We start from the raw sequence: 17,432 nt of genomic DNA, 5'->3' as shown, positions 1-17,432 counted from the left end.
GTTTGAAAGGCACTTGAGGAATACACAGCTTAATCTTAAATGGTATTGGAAAGCCTGACTTTGTTAGTTAGAATTAACCAGCCATTGTTGGACTAATTTACTTCTCACGTAGAGGTGCTGTTTATCTTTACAAGCCAAAGGATGTATAATTAAGTTTAGATATCCTTTAGGTAGGATGTGAAATCCTCTGACCTTGTTCTCTGCATGACTCTCCAGCAGAGCAGGATAAATCAAGTTTTGGTGTGATGGGACTAACTTTCTTGTGCTTTCAGCAGTTCTCGTCTGCAAACAGCAGTAGTTCCTGTCCTGTTTATTCCCAGCCTGCAATAGCAGCTGGCACTGGCACTGGTACCAGCATTGCACAGAGGTTCTGAGTAGCCTCACTTCTATGCAGTATGCTCTTGTGTTAGCTCTGACTCATGGCCAGCCACAGGTTTGCATTTCCATAACCCATACAAAACATACCATTATCTTGCCACATTACTTAATGTTCTCCACGGGCTTACTCTGCAAATACCTTGTAATGTGAGCAGTTTATTCTTGTGAGATGCAGGAAAAGTTACCCATAAAAAGCTTGAAAATCACTTAATTTTTTTAGCCATTAAAAAATGAAATCAGGGTATTTTTCAAGAAGTCAGACACCAGAGCGTGACTTGCATAACAGATGAGTCTATATGTCATCTCTGTGCGTAATGTCCAAAGCCTGTGAGCATACTTGGATAGATTTTCACAGGATTTAGAAACGTTCACCATATTAGAAATGTTCATGTAGACACTGACAAAATCTAAATTTGGGGTATTCTCTTCTGAGTAGCTCGTGTAATTTAGTATTGGTGGATCTGTTCCTTATGCCTAATATCAGGCAAGTTAATATGTATGCAGGTGTAAGGAGTAGCAAGTATCTGTTGACATCTGCATTATTAGAATTGCTAAGAAAAGATATGACCATGAACTGTTTGTATACTGCTTTTACTACTGTGGTTAGAACTGGGAAGCTAAAACTACTACACTGTCTTTGTCCTTGAATCTGCACACTGATCTAATCCTCTGTACCTGACTGGTTTAGAAAAACGTGCAGTACTTCTCTCAGTTGCAATCACTATGTTTCAAACTATGAAAGAAATGTGCTAGAACAGGTCTTGCTGCAGGGGTGTGTGACTAATCTTGCTCTCTTCTAATCGTCCTTTCTTCATGACAGTTTTCAGCAGATACTATGTTATGAAAGAAAAGGTTTGTGAATGTCTTCATGCATTCAGAGGCAGCATGAAAATATATATGTGTAAAATAAATAGACATTATTTTCTAAAGATTTGATTTTTTGTGGCAAGTAAAAGGTCTAGACTAAGAATAGCTGAGTTCTAGATAATATGTATTCTGCTGTAGTCCTAATTCTGCCCTGTCTGATATTCTGTGCAGGTCAGTTAAAGTTTCTAGGAATATACAGGAAGAGACAGCAGTACATCAGGATCCTACCAGTGTGTTATCTGAGAACAAGAAAGATGGACTCTAGGTAACATGTAAGAGAGGAACTTCTGAGGCTAATGGTACTGGGTTCTTCAGCAAAGAGGAGATTCAAGTCTCCTCTTACATACGTTCCTACTCTGGGGCCTTGTATGAGGCATTTCTATGTGTAGTGTGAGCTTGGCTTCAGAAGCTGTGGCTCTGGTGTTGTCACAGAGCACTCTGAAACCTGGGAGCTGCAGTTCAAACCTCTGGGGCTGAGAAGGACCTGAAATTGTTATTTCCCATTTTCCAACAGGGTGTAAGAGTACCAAGTTTATTAGTAAGTTGGGGATAGATACCCTTTGGGTTTTGATTGGAGTTGATACTGGAACAAGCTGGGTGCAGCTTCAGTGTGCAGGTGACCAGCTCCCATGCTGTCAGTGAAACAGAGCACTAAAGATGTTCAGGGTCCTCTGCTGACAGGGAGGGAGCTTTGTGCCCCCAAAGGTGCTGGTTGTCTTGATCAGTCTCCATGGTTCAGGCAGAAATTCTGAATGCTCCCTGACATAGCTTCCCAATTAGGAATTAAGCAGATTTTTTTATTTTTTTTTAAGTTCAAACTGAAGCTGAAACCCCCTATAAATCTGGTTTAAGGATTTAAATATGGGCTAACAGTAGCCTGAAACATGCTTTTATTTATGTATGTAAAATTACATTTGTTTGCAGGATGTTACAGAACGACCTTTGGGGTCAAAATCATATGTCTGGGGCAAGTATAAGAGAACAAATGTTTCTACTTTAACGAGGAGCGTAATATGAGTCCATGGGACAGGGCAGTTAAACCGAGCTGAATTGAAGGAGCAGTCGTTTATAGAATCTGCAGCTGCTGCTTTCTGCCGCCTGAGGTCGTCTTTTATCCCTGATCAGCACTGGTCTGCTGACACTGCAAAAATAAGGCGAAGTTTAGGTGCTTCTTTGTAACTTCGAGGGTGAAAAATCTTTTCAGAAGCATTACTTTCTCATATCTGCAAATGGTTTATGACTGCGATTGCTGGGCTTCTGGTAGACAATTTCTTTCTTTTCTTACAATGCCCTGTACTGTGCTTTGTTGCTGCTTTATCGGCTTTGTTAGTGTTCAGCAAATTATGCTTTGGTAATGTTTTTATTTTCACTACAGTTCTCTTCCCCCTCTGGCTTATCATATAATGGCTTATGATTCTGGTGCCTAAAATCAACTTTCAAGCTTGTTTCTAAGCAAAGCAAGATGAATGAACGTATTTGAGACATGCAGTGGCTTTAGCAATTTGGAGTCTGATACCCTTTGGAAACAGAGGGGATCCTTTTTCTCCAAGGTGCTTCTGCATGATGTTTCTGATAGTGGAGAAGATAAAAGTAAGTAAATGGCTCCTTTTTCTCATGTTAGTATTTTTCAGTCTATGGTAGTTTTTTATGTGGTTGTCATTTTAGTCATCAATTAAAAAAAAAGCAGCATAGCCATAAAAATGCAAGCAATAACAGTTTCTCCTTGATTGAAGTTTTAAGTTTGCTCTAGCAGTGTGCAAACTGGCTGATGCATTTCCTGCCCCTCATCAGTTCTTGATTTATTATTCCTCACCTGTGTGTTGGTGAGAGCATTTGCACATGTGTGTAGTGAGAAAGATCAGGGTATTCATCTGGCTGGAAAACAAGCAAATAAAACCGCAAGTGTTGAGGTTTTTGTTTTGGCATGGGTTTTCTTTTGCTTTTGGGGGCATTGGAGACAGTCTACCTCTTTGATCTACCTTGCTAGCTAGCTGTACAAATGTTTGCACTGGCACAAAAGAAAGGATGCCAGGAAGGCTGGGATTAAGAGGCTAATGCTGGAACTGCTTAAGCTGTCTCTGTCCTTGAGACAGTGCTTTATCCACCATGACCTGATTGATCTGTTCTATGTAAGATGAAGTATTTCTTTGTTCTGTAAACTCAAGTTTCAGAAAGAAAATACAGGCATGGTTTCATAACATCTGCCAGCCTGGAGACTTGCATAATGGTTTACAACTAGTGGTAATACAGGAGATATTTATACCTTCTTCAGGCTGACAGGAAGGTGCATGTTGTAATGGGCCTTGTTCTCATGGGGCAGGCCTTTTCTGGCTGAAGCATACATTCCCTTGTTTAGCAGGCAGAAGCAGAAAACAAAGTCTCTTTTGTGTTTCCCTATGGACTTCTTTGCAGGTCTGGTTCTTAAGGGTCAGGGATTATACTTGTGCATTCAGCCATTCAAAAGTATTTTGAACTTCTGTTTGTCAGACCTACAGTATTATTTGCTTTGCACTTACAGTAGGAGTTACAGAAGCTAAAGGCTAAGGAAAGGTTTGTAAAGCCAAGGTAGTATCTTTCATTTTAGACTAATATAAATGGGGGGAGAGAGGGGTAAGTACAAACCTTTTTGATTTCAGATACCACCAGATAGTGTTTTTCTGTGCCCTTTCTTTAGATCTGTATCGGTATACAGCTGTGTAAGGCATTGAAGGTTATTTTTTCAGATTCCGTTTTTATTCAGATCCAGCAGTCTGTGTGCTTTTTATGGTCAATGTGAACAAACAGGCACCCCTAAAGGAATTGTTCCCCTCAAACCAGAATTAGAACAGATCAGATGAATTGCAACTCATTGGTGCCCCTATTGGGTATAAGAGCTTGGGATGACACGCACAGATGTGAATGTTTGGCATGTGGGATGTTAGAACTACCCGAGAAGTGAAACCTAGCTTGTACTGCTTTGTGATATATATACATGTATATATATCATAATGTATATTTAAATATATGTATTTAAAGGTGGTAAAGTATACAGTTGCTGAGATAAAAAGATGGTGCAAATAGGAAAATATAGAGGCAGGAAGTTCTACAGAAATGCTGTCAAGGAGTTAACAAACAAGTAAGAATTTGAAATAATGGGGTCTTTCGTTGCTCTGACATGGTCTTAATACATGACTTTTGAAGACTATTTTCTTATGGACTCCCTCTTCTCTGGAAATCAGGCAGTTGAAAACATAAGATGCTGCTCTGCAAAATAAATCGGCTGTACTTGCACATTCTGAGTGTTTCACTGAATCAGGCAAGGCTCATAAAAAGGCTCAGATCTGTTAATTCAGGACTGTATGCTCATGCACTGCTCCAAAAGGACCATTACCTTAAATCTGGTGCTTCTTCAATTCTGAGTCTTTGACTTTCTTTTAACTTAACCTCTTAGAGGAAGCTTATTGTCATGGGTAATTTCTGTTGTAATAATCCTTCGCTGTGTACTGGCAGTGCTGTAGCTGTCTCTTTGCAGGGTGCAAGATGCTGAGCTCGCATGCTAAGCAGCAATGATCTGCAAGGTGTCCTCCAGCTCCAGAATAGGGCCTCTTTTCTCCTGTACTGCAAGGGGGGAAAGCAGGGTGGCTCCACGTGTTAGATGTCTACAAGAAGTAACTGCGGTGAGGTAGTCACATCTACCTGTGAGGTGCAGCTGAAAACCGGTGTCTCCCCTCTCACCACCCAGCCTGCTGCTGCCGTAACATTGACCCGACACCCCTCTGCGGTCAGTTGGCTGCGGCAGGCTGCCCATGTTTCTCCTGGGTGTAGAGGGAGACAGGAGAAACAAATGTATCTTTCCAAACTGGGGGAGACGGGAGAAACAAATGTATCTTTCCAAACTGGTTGGCGATTTGGCTACACTGAAGTTGAGTTTGCAGAGCAGAAGGAGGATGTTGCAGCCCAGCAACCCTTCTCCTTCAGTGACAGCTGTGACAACAGGGCACCAGCTGCCCCGGGGCACACGTTAGGTACGTGTGCAAGCACTCGTTTAGCAGAGCCAAAGCTTACGAGCCTTTGGGCACCCAGCGACCTGGGCTTGGTCCGGACAGAGGAAGCCCAAGGCGGCGGCCCTGAGGTGCTGCGGCTGCCTACGGCTCCCTCAAGACTGAGGCCAGAGCATCCCCTGGCTGAGCTATTGTGAGCGCGCTGCCGCCGGTGCCCACGCCTTGTCACGGTCGGTGGGGACCAGCGGCTAGGCCGCAGGACAGTTCCCTGCCCCTGGGCAGCGAAGCGCTACTTTCCTGCCCACCGGCTGACCGGCCAACCCCTGTGGGGCGGGGCGACCACGGCGGCACCGCCTTCTACCCCGCTTACCCAATCGTGTCGAGGTGTGGGCGCGGCCCTGAGCTTTGGTAGCCAATCAGAGCCACGGCTGACACGAAGTGGTGTTCCCTGCACGCGCTTTCAAGGCCAGGGACGACTGCCACCAGGAAAGCCCAATCAGAATGCAGGGGGGGAGGGACCCGCTGGGGCTCCCGCCCAATGAGAGCTCGGGAGCCGGGGAAAGGCAGTGCGGGGCAGGCAGAGGGAGAGTGGCAGGAGCCTCGTGCAGTAGGGGAGCAGGATGTGCGGCCTCTCCAGGCAGCCCGAGCCAATGGGTGCCGCCGGTGGGCGGGGCGGGAGGTGTCTGTGCTTAGGCTCTGTGATTGGGAGAGGGCAGCGGGAGCCGGGCCGGGCAGGGCAGTGTGTGCGCCGCACGAAAATGCACTCGGATGCCGCCGCTGTCAGTGAGTAGCAGCGGGGCCGGGCCACGCGCTCTCGTCCGCCCGCCCACCGGCGGCGCCACTGGCCTGTTTTTTTCCGTCGGCGGACGCTGCCGCCCGGGTGGGGGCGGTTTCTCCTGCCCCTCACCGAGGAGGCTCGGCCGAACACGCCGCTGGGGCTCCCGGTGACGGCGGAGGGCGTCAGGCCTGCGGGTGCAGAGCTGGCGGGAAGCGAGGCGGTGCGCGCACCTGGGAGCGGCTCCCCGTGGGGTTAGCAGGTGCCCCGCGGCCCTCAGCGGGCTGCTCCTGGGGGGGGCGGGAGGGGCTGGGGCTGGACAGGGACGGCCCGTGTAGCGGTGGGCGAGGGTAGCAGGACCGACGGGGGCGGGGGGCGCTCGGAGTGTGACGCAGTTTCCCCGGCTCACGAGCGGGTGAGGCCGCGGCCGGCCCTCGTGGCTGGCTACTAGGGAGCCAGGCTGCCGAGGGGAGGGTGGGCGAGGGCTGCGGGGGTGCCCGGCGACCTTGCCAGGTGGGAGCCATGTTGTGTGTATGGGGAGACGGGTGGTGGTTTATTTAGCGGATTCCGCCGGGCCGGTGCAGGAGAAGCGGGCTGTGAAGGGGAATGGGCGCCGCGGCGCATTGTGGGAGGTAGAGTCTCTCCTGCGGCTGCCTCGCGCGGCAGGGATATGGGCGGTGGGGCGATGAACTACAACTCCCAGCAGGCACCGCGGCGGCCCGGTACTCTGCCCCGCCCCGCGCAGCAGGGAGAGTTGCTGGCCGGTACCCGGCGGTCGGCGAGAGCCCCCTCAGGGCTGGAACCGGGAGGGGCTGCTTCGTCCTCACTCCCCCTCCTTTCCACCGTGGGCAGGACGCGGCCCAGGGCAAAGCCCTCAGCTGCGGGGCGGGGGGAAGGTGGAGCAGGAGTGGGGGGGGTCACGCCGCCTGTTGTGGAGGTGCGTAGGGAGGGCTTTGTCTCTGCAGCGTATTTCGTGGCTCCGGTTTCGGAGCAGGCGGGACAGTGGGTAGGGCCCCTGGCGTAGGGGGGTTGCACACCTGCGCGGGGCTCAGGGACCCGCGCCGTCCCCCCCGCCGGAGAGACGAGGCTGTCATCCCGGGTACAACGGTGTTCCCGATTCCTGTGAAATCTCCCAGGGACGCGTTCTCACTGTGCGAGGAGTTGGAGCTCTGAAACACGCTTTATTATTGCAGAACCTGCTTATGGGAAAGATAATGAAAATTGAAGCTTTGATCGTACGTTAATGAATGATGGTCTGACTTTTGGACGAAGTCCTGAAAGCAATTATGGGAAGAAATGCTGCATAAGGCCTGGATTTGCTTGAGTCCTCTTGTGTTTTTCAAAATGAGATTGGATGGGGCAGCCTGGTAAAGGCTTTAACTCACAACGTTATGTAATTTCTTAGTGGTTCTGCTTTATTTTACCTTTATATTTAGGGATCATTATATGTTGGTGGTTAAGGCTGTTATTACAGCACAAATAACTGCCTCATGATGGAAAAGGATAATTATTCTAGAAAATTCCTTCTGTTCAGTGTCTTTTGTCGTGTGCCCTCTCTGAGAAAGAAAGGTGCAGGTCTTCGTTATATACATGTAAGCTACAGTTACAAATATTCCAGTGCTCCCTGGTGTAGGATGTTAAGGCTATGTGGTGATTATATATATATATAAATGTAATTTCTCTGCAGAAAACAACAGTGCTGTTTCTCAGCCTTCAGCTGTTACTGGCTTCTCTTTAAAAACATCCCTTGGAATGATTGGATCTTCCACTTTAATACCTTTTTTTTGACGGAAGGGAGAAGGGGGGCAGTTCATGGCCTTGTATATATGTTTATTTTAAATAGGAATATTTTCCTCAATTAACTAACTTCATTATCTGTATCTTCATGGTAGTTGTTTTTATTCCTCATTGATTTAAATGCTTGAAACAGGAAGTGTTCGTGGCATTTCTTACCACATGCAAAGCTGGTATGACCATCTCTTGACTGAACATTTCTTTTGAGCCTTCTTAGATTCTTACCTGTTCTCATGATCTAAACTGCATTAACATATTTTTTCTCAGTCTCAGTTTTACTTTCTGAGACTGAATTTACACTTTTCATGTTACATCAGAGACACAAACTTCCTTTTTTTCCTGTTGCAAACATTCGCTTAAAAGTTTTTACAACTCTAATGAAATGCCTTCTCTATGCCAGGCCATGCAATAAGCTGAATTAGACAGGTAAACAGCCTTCCTTTTAGTGCTTCTCTTCATTCTTTTGTATCAGGATGAGGTTTCATTTGTGTAATCGCAGCACTTAATTTAAATTTATTTTTGTCTGAGTGTCTTTTATGCTAAGTGAATTATTAATCCTGTATTTTCTTTACTTTTACCCCCATACTTTGGAGAGACTGAAAACATACTTTGGGCTTTTTCAAAGCATTATTTCCTAGTTTTGTTTGTGTCTTTGAGCAGCAGAGGAAAACTTGCTTGATTTGCCTGTCCTGTGCTTGCCAAAAAGCATTGCACTAGGAAGTGCGATACATCCCATGAAAATGTACCATTCTGGTATACCATTTAAATATTAGAGCGTTTAATAGTGTGGTTATTTCTTCTACAGTAAGACTACTAGCAAGGCTTTTCAATAGAACCCTTATTTTAAATGTGCCAGCATTTTTTTATGTCGTGCAGTTAACTTTTATTTAAAATTATAGGTCTGAGGTTAAATATAATTTCCACTTTTGGCTCAACGAGATGGAAATAGCTACCAGTTTGATCAGTTATTTATATATATAGTTAGAGCTACAAGGCTTTATATATCTATATCTATCTATCTATATATTGTTAGAGCTGCAAGGCTTAAGCTTGCCCATGGGAACCAGCTGGTGTGACACATGCTTCTGTGTCTCTTGATGCAGATGTGTGGCTGCACAGACTCTAGGACTGTCTGCTGCAGCTGCTCATTACTGCCCATTAGCCATAGATTACTCCTTCCTTTTCCCTACTGTAAAATGGTTTGTAGGTGCCCTCTCTAATTCACTCAGTCAAATCTAAGTTATCTTTGGCTGCTTACTTAAGGTGTCTAAACTGGCAGGGTTGATTTTTTTGCCTGAGTGGATTAGGGAATGCCCACAACCTGTGCTGCTGGCAGGGCTATGGAGTCAGTAATTTTTGGCAGAGAGGAAGAAGCAAACAGCTGGGGCAGTAATACTTTTGACTGGCATAGCTGTTCCTAGGCTGATGCAGATCCATCGTGATGTATACTAGATGGGCATGGTGCTCGACACCCAAGTAGTGCGTACTTGACAGGGTTACATTTCTGCTGAATTAGCTGGAGCATGAGATGCAAAGTTTTTATTAGCTTTATGCCCTTTGTAGGATGCCAGATGACACCTAATCTGGCATGAAGTTAAGAGTAGTGCTGGCAAATGACTCTCAGGCCATAGCAGCCAATAATGCAAAACTAACCCGCTGATTCTTTTTTGAATTAATTTGGTGGTAGAGTAGGAGTTAGACTGGATAAACACTTTTCATCAAATTGGTGTAAAATTAGTTCTGTATTAAATGTTTTGTAGCTCAACTTCTTAATTCTTGAATTGTAGACTGAAAAAAATATTCAGTATCCAAATAACACGGAATCACTGAAATGCTGTTTGATTTGGTAATACGTGCTTTAGAAATAGATTTCAGTTAGCTGTGATTATTCGCTGCTTTCACTCCTGTCCAACTGTGGCTGGTTGCTCTAGCTTTATGGCAAGAATCTTCATTAGGAATGCTTATCCAGTACATTTAGTAGGTACACAAGTGGTATTTGCAGCAACAGAAACAGATGTTCTGCACCAGAAATACATATAGCGTTAAGTCTTGTCTATAAAAAACAAAACACACAACCAACATGCCTCCAAAAAAACACCCCACCCCAAATCCCCAAGCCTTAAAACCCCCCATGGGCTAGTGTGCAGGGTTTTTCATCCTATAGGTTAGTGTACCATAGGTTAGCATAGCTCTTGTTCAGAGCCCATTTAAGGTACACAGAAATGCATTTAAAATAAGTTATACAACTTTTTTAACTGCTTAATTTGTTCTGAAATTCTCAGTTGACTTTAAACTGCAGTAGCTCTCTTTCTAAACAAGCCTTCAGGTTAGGGTACTGTAGGAATACCTGGGTAGAATAAGGATTTGTTCCTATGGGGGACAAAAAAAGATTAATGGTTTTTCCTATCTATGTAGCATTAAGTAATTTTAAAACATTTTGTTTCAGATAAAGTGAGTGACTGATTTTATGTGGTACTGAGAGTTGAATGTGAATGTTTACCTAAACTGATAAGTGTTTTTTAGTGTGTTTATCATTTCAACCACATTTTGTGTTTAGGTTTGGGGTTTTTGTTTCTATTTTTCAGTAGCTTGAATCACTCTGTGTTTTGCTTCAGAACATTTTAGGCTGTTGTGTTTGGAAAGTGTACACCGATTTTAAGCTGTGGGTTTGAATAGTGCTGGTGTCAGCAGTAGCTTTGAGCTTGGTGCAGCTCTGTATGCATGTGTATGCAGGAGAAATGTCCTGCAGCACCGTGTCTAGTGTTAATGGTTAGGTCCTGTTGCTCCTGAAGCCAGGATGTAGCCTCCCATTTATTGCATGTCCTTATAGTCCAAGCTGGAATTCACTTCTATTTTCCTTATTCTCTGAGTCATGTTTAATCCCATCAGATCAAGGGAGACCCTGCTTTTCAAGCCTGTTCTCTGCCTCCCCTTTCCTGCCTGCTTGCTCTTGCATGATGGACTGAGAGAGATCTCTCCTGCAGGCTGCTCTGCGAAAGGATGTCGCTGCCTGTGCAGATTCAGCCACAGACACGTTGGAAATGAATTCTTAATCCTGTCTTTGACAAGAATGCAGAGTCAGCTCCTAGCTGCTCTGTACTGCAGTTTGGGGATCTCACTTTTTAGGTGTGTTGTGATGTTGTTGTGTAAATGAAAAGAATACTGATGCACGTTTTTGTTTTCTGCCTTTAGTACTGAATACAGAAATTCTGCTACCTTAAGTATTGAAGACTTTCAGCAAATGCAGGTTTCAGATCTGAAATTTTAAGTTCATTAATCAGTATAAATTGTCTCACTCCTAGGATAAATCAGTAAGTAGTCTACAGAGCATGAAATGGTTTAGTTCATAGACGATTAAATGATTCTTTTATGGATAAGTAAAGTTTATTTAAAACTAATTAAGAAGTCGGTACTTTGAGCTATTTCTAGTAATACTACAAGTTTTCTTGAGTTCTAAGCCAAGGAAAGCCATTAAATGAAAGTAAAACCATAACAATCCATTTTAATTTTCAGGGATGAGTCTGTCTAGTATGTCTTTTCTGAGAAGTATTTTTTTTCCTGAGAAGGTAACAGGAGATTACCCATGATACTTGTACCAAGTCAGATATATCTTAGCATTAATAAAAATTGCTACTACAACTATTTCCATAGTTAATACGGAGTTGTATCTATAGCATTTACGTGGCACGTCTGTTTAGGAGTATTTTTAGACCTACTGTTACAGTGAGATTTTGTGTATTTTTATATTTGCGCAGAAAAATAATCTAGAAACTTTTAAAGGAAATGAACTACAGCTGCTGATCTGGTTTAGTGCTATTGTTAATTTTTTACTAGTTCTTTAGTAGATTGCAGTGCACCCTGGAGCCATGTTTTGTCCAAGCATTAAAGTGATAATTTTGACAGCAGGAACCAAGTTGAAGTTTTTATTCAGGCACGTACATGTCTGTGTGTGAGGAGATGCACAGGCAGAAATACTCTTTTATTTTTATTTTTTTATTTTTAGGTATTTATTTGTGGCTTAATTTGAGTAGCTTGACAACACATCAGTCCCTCCAATAAAAAAATGGACTTGACCTTTAAAGTTTTTTCATTTCAGGTGGGAGAGTATTCGAGTTCAGTTCACCTGTATAATTTTCTTATATTTCAGATAGAGCCAGGTTTTTTGTTTGTTCATTGTGTTTTCTATGTTTGTCTCAATGAGGGGGCGTAGAAAGATTTTTGTGTAGTTTGCTATGGAAGCAACCCCAACAGCTAGCTAGTTTCTTTTGCCTCTACATAACTGGCAGGACTGTGGCATGTAAACGTTAATCTAGAATGTTTTAAAGGTTATATTTAAACTGTTTGCTCTTTACTGTTGCATTGTATATGAATGTGACTAACTGACTAACCAGACTTTAACGCTTAAGAGTTGATGACCAGATGCGGACAGGGATTAAATTCCATGATACTAGGCTGTCTGTGGCATTTCTTTCCTTTCCAGATTCTGGATTTGCAATTAATTTATTCAAAGGCTTGTTTTGTTGTTTGGGTGTGTTTTTTTTTTGTTTGTTTTTTGTGGTTGTTTTTTTTTTGTTTGTTTGTTTCTTTTTAGCCATTAAATTTCGAGTTATTGCAAAGCATTAATACCATTTGGAATTTCCTTTCCACCAATCCTTGCTAAAGATAAGCTAACATATGCATAAAAAGTAATCAACAAAATATGTATGTTTTTTTGACATACAGCTCTTAAAATCATAGCAAATGTTCCAGCACATCTCTTCAGTATTCATGAAGCAAGCTGTTTTCTTTCTTTTCATCCCAGGGCAATAAACTGTATGGTAACTTGCTATAAAATAGGGTTTTTTTTGCAGGAAAAAAAACCCCAAACCAAAATATTTTCACACCAGTTCTTGTATTTAGGTGAAATACAGCTTCACACATGATGGCTTTCGTCATGTAACAACAACCAGCTGTTGAGTGTGTAGCTTCATGTAATGTATCCTTCTGACAGTGGGGCTTGAGTGGATAGTTGATTTAACACATTGCTGCTGCCATTAGAGACTGTTTTTCTCCTGCTTTGAAGGACCTTTCTTGTCTCTTACTCTGACTTTGCTTATGAGGAGTTACATCTCCTTGGTGATCTGCTTCAGACCCCTGAGCTGTCGGGGTTGGTTTGTTTGTACTTTTTGTGGATAAAATTCCTGGGGTGGTGGGCTGACCAAAGGGGTTGGCAGGCATAACTTGGGGGCTGCAGAAGCAAGCATAGAAGCTGGGGAAGTGGAGGGGAGAGAGCATGTTGCTGAAGCATATGATGTTGAATCACTTGCTTGTCATGGTGACAGTGCCATTGTCCCTTTGCTGCTTTTAAAGAAGGTGTTATTTAAGCATAGGAGGTATTTTTTTTTTTTTCAGATTCTGTTTCTTAAAAAAAAAAAAGTTTTAAAAATATACCTTTTCAATGACATAGGATACTTGGTGTATCTTCCTTGCAATATAGATACAGCAAACACTGACCAGTTCAGGAGGTGACCTGAGCTGTAGTTTAACTCCCCTAGCTCATTGGCTGCTTGCATTTGCTTTTATAACAGGTACTGTAAAAGAAATCTGTTTCTTGGTTTTGGGTATATCCTTAGTTTGCAAGCTTCCCTTGTGGAAGAAAGAAAACTTTGGACTCTGATCCTCCATATTCATACAGATAAACCAGCCTTTGTGGAACTAAGGTGTGACACTTGTACAAGAGCTGTAAAATATATTGGTGTAACCTCTCCAAGTCCATCATAATTATGTAACCTATTTTTAAAGTAACAGCTTAAAACTGTAAGGATATTTCCAGTGGATGTGTGAATTGTACTGGTATGAATTATGTGTTTTGAAGTGCCTGGGAATGTTTATTTCAAAGGTGATACGTAATATACATAAGCCTAACTTCAAAATATTTTTTATATTGTTTTTAAGGGTACCATCTAAAATTACAATTTAATAGTAGTTTAGAATAAAGCATTTGCTCAACATTTTCAGCTTGCTGCTTCCAGGTATAATTGTTTTCTCTAAAGATTCATGTTCTTTGTAGATTTTAGGCTGAGCAACAAGGGGGATTTTAAAATTCATCTTCCAGAAATCTTAGTTTGGTCTGGCAGTTACCAAAATAAATCCATAAATGTTACCTTTTAATCTTTGCCCCTCTCAGAATGGCTTTTATGTTCCCACCACCTTTTATTTTTATAATTCCTTTATGTTGAATTGAAGGTTGACTAAGAAAGTCAGGGTTGATTTTTCTGCACAGTAGTTCTACTTAATAGTGTTTGGCTAGCAAAGATGGCACTTTATTGAGCACTTAATGCAGATCTTCCTGTCAAGACCTGGATTGTCTTCATACAGATAAGTACATCTAAAGTTGAATGTGCTTATCTATATGGTACTTCTGACTTAGAGAAATTGTATTGATATGATGGTGAATTGGGGACAATATATTAAAAAATGGGTAGCAATTAGTGAAATTATACTCTGTAGCTAATATAGTAAATGAAATTTATGGTTCCTAATGGTATCTTTTGAAATTTTGTTTTCTTCACTGTGACAAGAGGATTCCATAACAATTTGTAGAAGAACTGCTCTTACAGCAGGCAATTACTTCAGATCCACTTGTTAACTTAATAGCCGTTTGGTTCACTCATCTGGGGAGCTGATATTTAATGATTACTTGTGTTTATCCTTAGATTCTGGGTCATCTGAAGTGTGTTTTGAGAGCATTTGTTTGAAATGCTAAGGCTGGAAATGTGGGAATTATGTTTGTGACCTTACTTGCATCTTGTATCAGTTACTGGGCAAAATCAATGAAATTTTTCCCAGTAGAAATGCTTTAATGCATTAACTGTCTGGTGACACTTTGCACATACAGCTTTTCATGTATGGAATAATTTTGCTTGAAATACTTTGCTTGTCATATAGTAAATAGTCTCTATTAGAGTGTTCTTGCACACAAGTTCTAGTGAGGTAGCTAATTCAGTTTAATGCTATATAGTAGTTGGCTGTCTTTGATCCCTGTCAGCTGGTCTGTGTGCAGCTTCGGAGTTTCTTGTTGGTTTGTATGCTCTCTGGCTGGATCACCGGTGATGTGTTCGCACGTTACTTATTATCTACTTTTGTCCTCAACACGTATAGCAAAAAATAAGGGATTTAAAAGACCAGAGAAAAACTAGTTTGTCATTTTTGTAACTGCAGCAAACTTAAGTGTTTTATTTTAGGAACATGGGAGCAAAGTTAACATCTATGCAATGGCTTCTTTCATCAAGTGTTAGAATATTGTATTTTAGGTTTTTATTGGCTCTCATCCTAACATCTGTTGTGTTACGACCTTTTGCTTCATTATACAAAAGTCATATTTCAACAGTGTAAGTGCATTCCAGTCACTTAGTTTCGCAAGTAAATTAGTATAAAGGCAGGTACATGTGTATTAATAAAATCAGCTTTTAAAAACCCCTGGCATTTTTAGTAAGGATTTTAGGATGTTATGTGGTATTTAGATGGGTTTGGAATAGACGGAACGGAAGGACTGAATAGCATGGAAATTAGAATGATTCCCAATTTAAAGGAAAAAATAGTAAATGTTTATTTTTAATATAATTTTATATTTGGATAGAGTTGGCCGTAGTTCTGTTTTGCTGAGGGCGATCCATGCCTTAAGAAGAAATGTATATCTAGGATGTCTTTTGCAGGTTTCACTTATTCCACTTCTGTTGAAAATGTTGATGGTGAAAAAATGTGGAGGTGGCTTTTACTTTGTAGCTATGTGATGTTTCTCTTAAATGACCAGAACATGCAAAGATCTCAGTTGCTGCAGCTGGAAATGAGAGAATTTAAAACTTTTCTTTCTTTTTTTTTTTGTCCCCTCTAGATTTTCAACTGAATTCTCACCTATCAACACTGGCAAATATTCACAAGATTTACCACACCCTCAATAGGCTGGTAATGACTTGCCATTTTCTCTTAGCAGAATAGCTGAGGCTTTAGTCCAGAATGTTTTGTGATTGAAATCATTAAGTGATTACACTTTCAAAGGTTATGACTGTATTTTTGCATGAGAGGCTGTAGGTTTTGAACATGTTAAGAAATAAATAGTACTAGGAAAGCGTGGAAGATTGTACGCTGGGGATCAGAGTGGAGTTTGAGCACTGTTCACTGCAGCATTGAATTTAAATGGTATCTTCACAGAAGAAGTTTTCCTAGATATCTCAAATAATAGTAATCATCATCATTATCCAGCTTCTCATAGTTGTTTGGAAAACCTCCTGAATGGACAAGCTGTCCTCTTACAGCCATGCAAAGAGTGAAACAGAGTGGTTTGTTTTGTTGTTTTTTTTTGAAGACTGTCCCTGCTTGTCTGCTATGCATTTACATTTGTTTTATGGTGGCCATAGCTGGAAATGTTGATACGGCTTTTGTGTGCCTACTGCAAATTTAATGGGAAAGATTTCAGTTGGGTTTTAATCAGTTTTCTTTAGAACAAGTGTGTTTATCTAAAACCATTTCTGTTGTAAACTCAACCTTCCTAATACTGCATTTATTAGTGGAACTGTTCAATACAACAGTGCAAAATTCCTCATCCTATGGATAGTTATTTCCACTTTTGAAACATAGTTTGATATGGTTTTGATTAAATAATTTAAATATTTTTGAGGTTTTTTATTTTTTTTATTTAAGATTATGCTTGAACTTTTTAGACAAATGTTCAAGGGTAACTTCTTGGATTAATATGAACTGGAAACACAAAGGCTCTGCAGTTTTAGCTAGAGGATCCTTAAGTAATTAAGATGAATAATATCAAATAAAGATTAAAAACATGGCTGCACAATGAAGATCACCATCCTGTTAAATTGTCATTCCCACTTTCTTGCAGAATCTGACAGAGGACGTCAGTCAAGACGATCATCAGACAGGTATTTAATAGGGATACAGTAGAAGTAGATTGAAACAATTTAAGCACACTTCATCAAAAAAGTCTCTAACATTGTTGAACATTATATTTTTAGAAAGCTAAAGGAGTTTTAGAACAGAAGTGCCAGAATATTTTAAAATCTTCAAAACAGATGTTTGTGCTTTTAATTTATCCAGTTGTGAAGGACTCACACGGGCTTCAGCAGTATCTGTCATTTTACTATTTCTTAGTGTAAATACTTTAGAAGATGGAAAAATTTCTCACTCCTTGGACTCAACCCATTAGACTGGCTAGCAGAATATCCATATTCTTACAGTGCTTTGACTCTCTTGAAAGAGCATCATTGAGAACAGAGCAGAAGCAAGACTTGTGGCTTTTGTGATGCCTGTGACCGAGTTTAAATGCTGTGCTCCAAACAGTCCAGCTTTTTTCTTGAGTGGTTTTAATACAGGTTGTTCCTGTTTCTTGTGCAGATTTTCAGTTGGTGTCTAAGGACTATTTATTAGGCCAAATCTGTTTTCTGTTCCATAAAATGTCACTCTTTTGGAAGGCCTTCATCTCGGGTGCTTTGTAATAGCTTGCTGCCATTCTTGATTCATCAGCATTTGTGCTTTGTGGCTTGGTATCTTGCAACTTTTGTTACCTCCTTTGCACTTGTAATTTGTGAGCTGGCATCTTCCTTGATTTCTTTTTCTTCCTTCCTTTCTGTGTTTCAGGCATGATA

At 41.5% G+C, this 17,432-nt stretch overlaps 1 protein-coding gene across 16 annotated transcripts in view; it reads left to right on the top strand.

The window, feature by feature from the left end:
- The first annotated feature begins 5,860 nt into the window (after window positions 1-5,860).
- The window catches only part of DCUN1D4 (defective in cullin neddylation 1 domain containing 4), a 40,843-nt gene continuing 29,271 nt past the window's right edge, over window positions 5,861-17,432 (top strand). For 2 of the 16 annotated variants that reach the window (XM_061352947.1, XM_061352938.1), the window contains exons 1-3: window positions 5,862-6,008; window positions 15,668-15,738; window positions 16,670-16,709. In XM_061352947.1, the coding sequence (XP_061208931.1) occupies window positions 5,876-6,008; window positions 15,668-15,738; window positions 16,670-16,709 (244 nt within the window). In that variant the 5' untranslated portion in view covers window positions 5,862-5,875. The other 14 variants (XM_061353051.1, XM_061353047.1, XM_061353002.1 and 11 more) reach the window with 11 other exon arrangements.

Source organism: Neopsephotus bourkii, unplaced genomic scaffold (assembly GCF_033783945.1).
Source record: "Neopsephotus bourkii isolate Nb327-2 ecotype Australia unplaced genomic scaffold, CSIRO-AGI_Nbou_v1 NB_54, whole genome shotgun sequence".
Lineage (NCBI taxonomy): Eukaryota > Metazoa > Chordata > Aves > Psittaciformes > Psittacidae > Neopsephotus > Neopsephotus bourkii.
The sequence above is the reverse complement of the archived record's forward strand: the minus strand, read 5'-3'. Positions and strand labels throughout refer to the sequence as shown.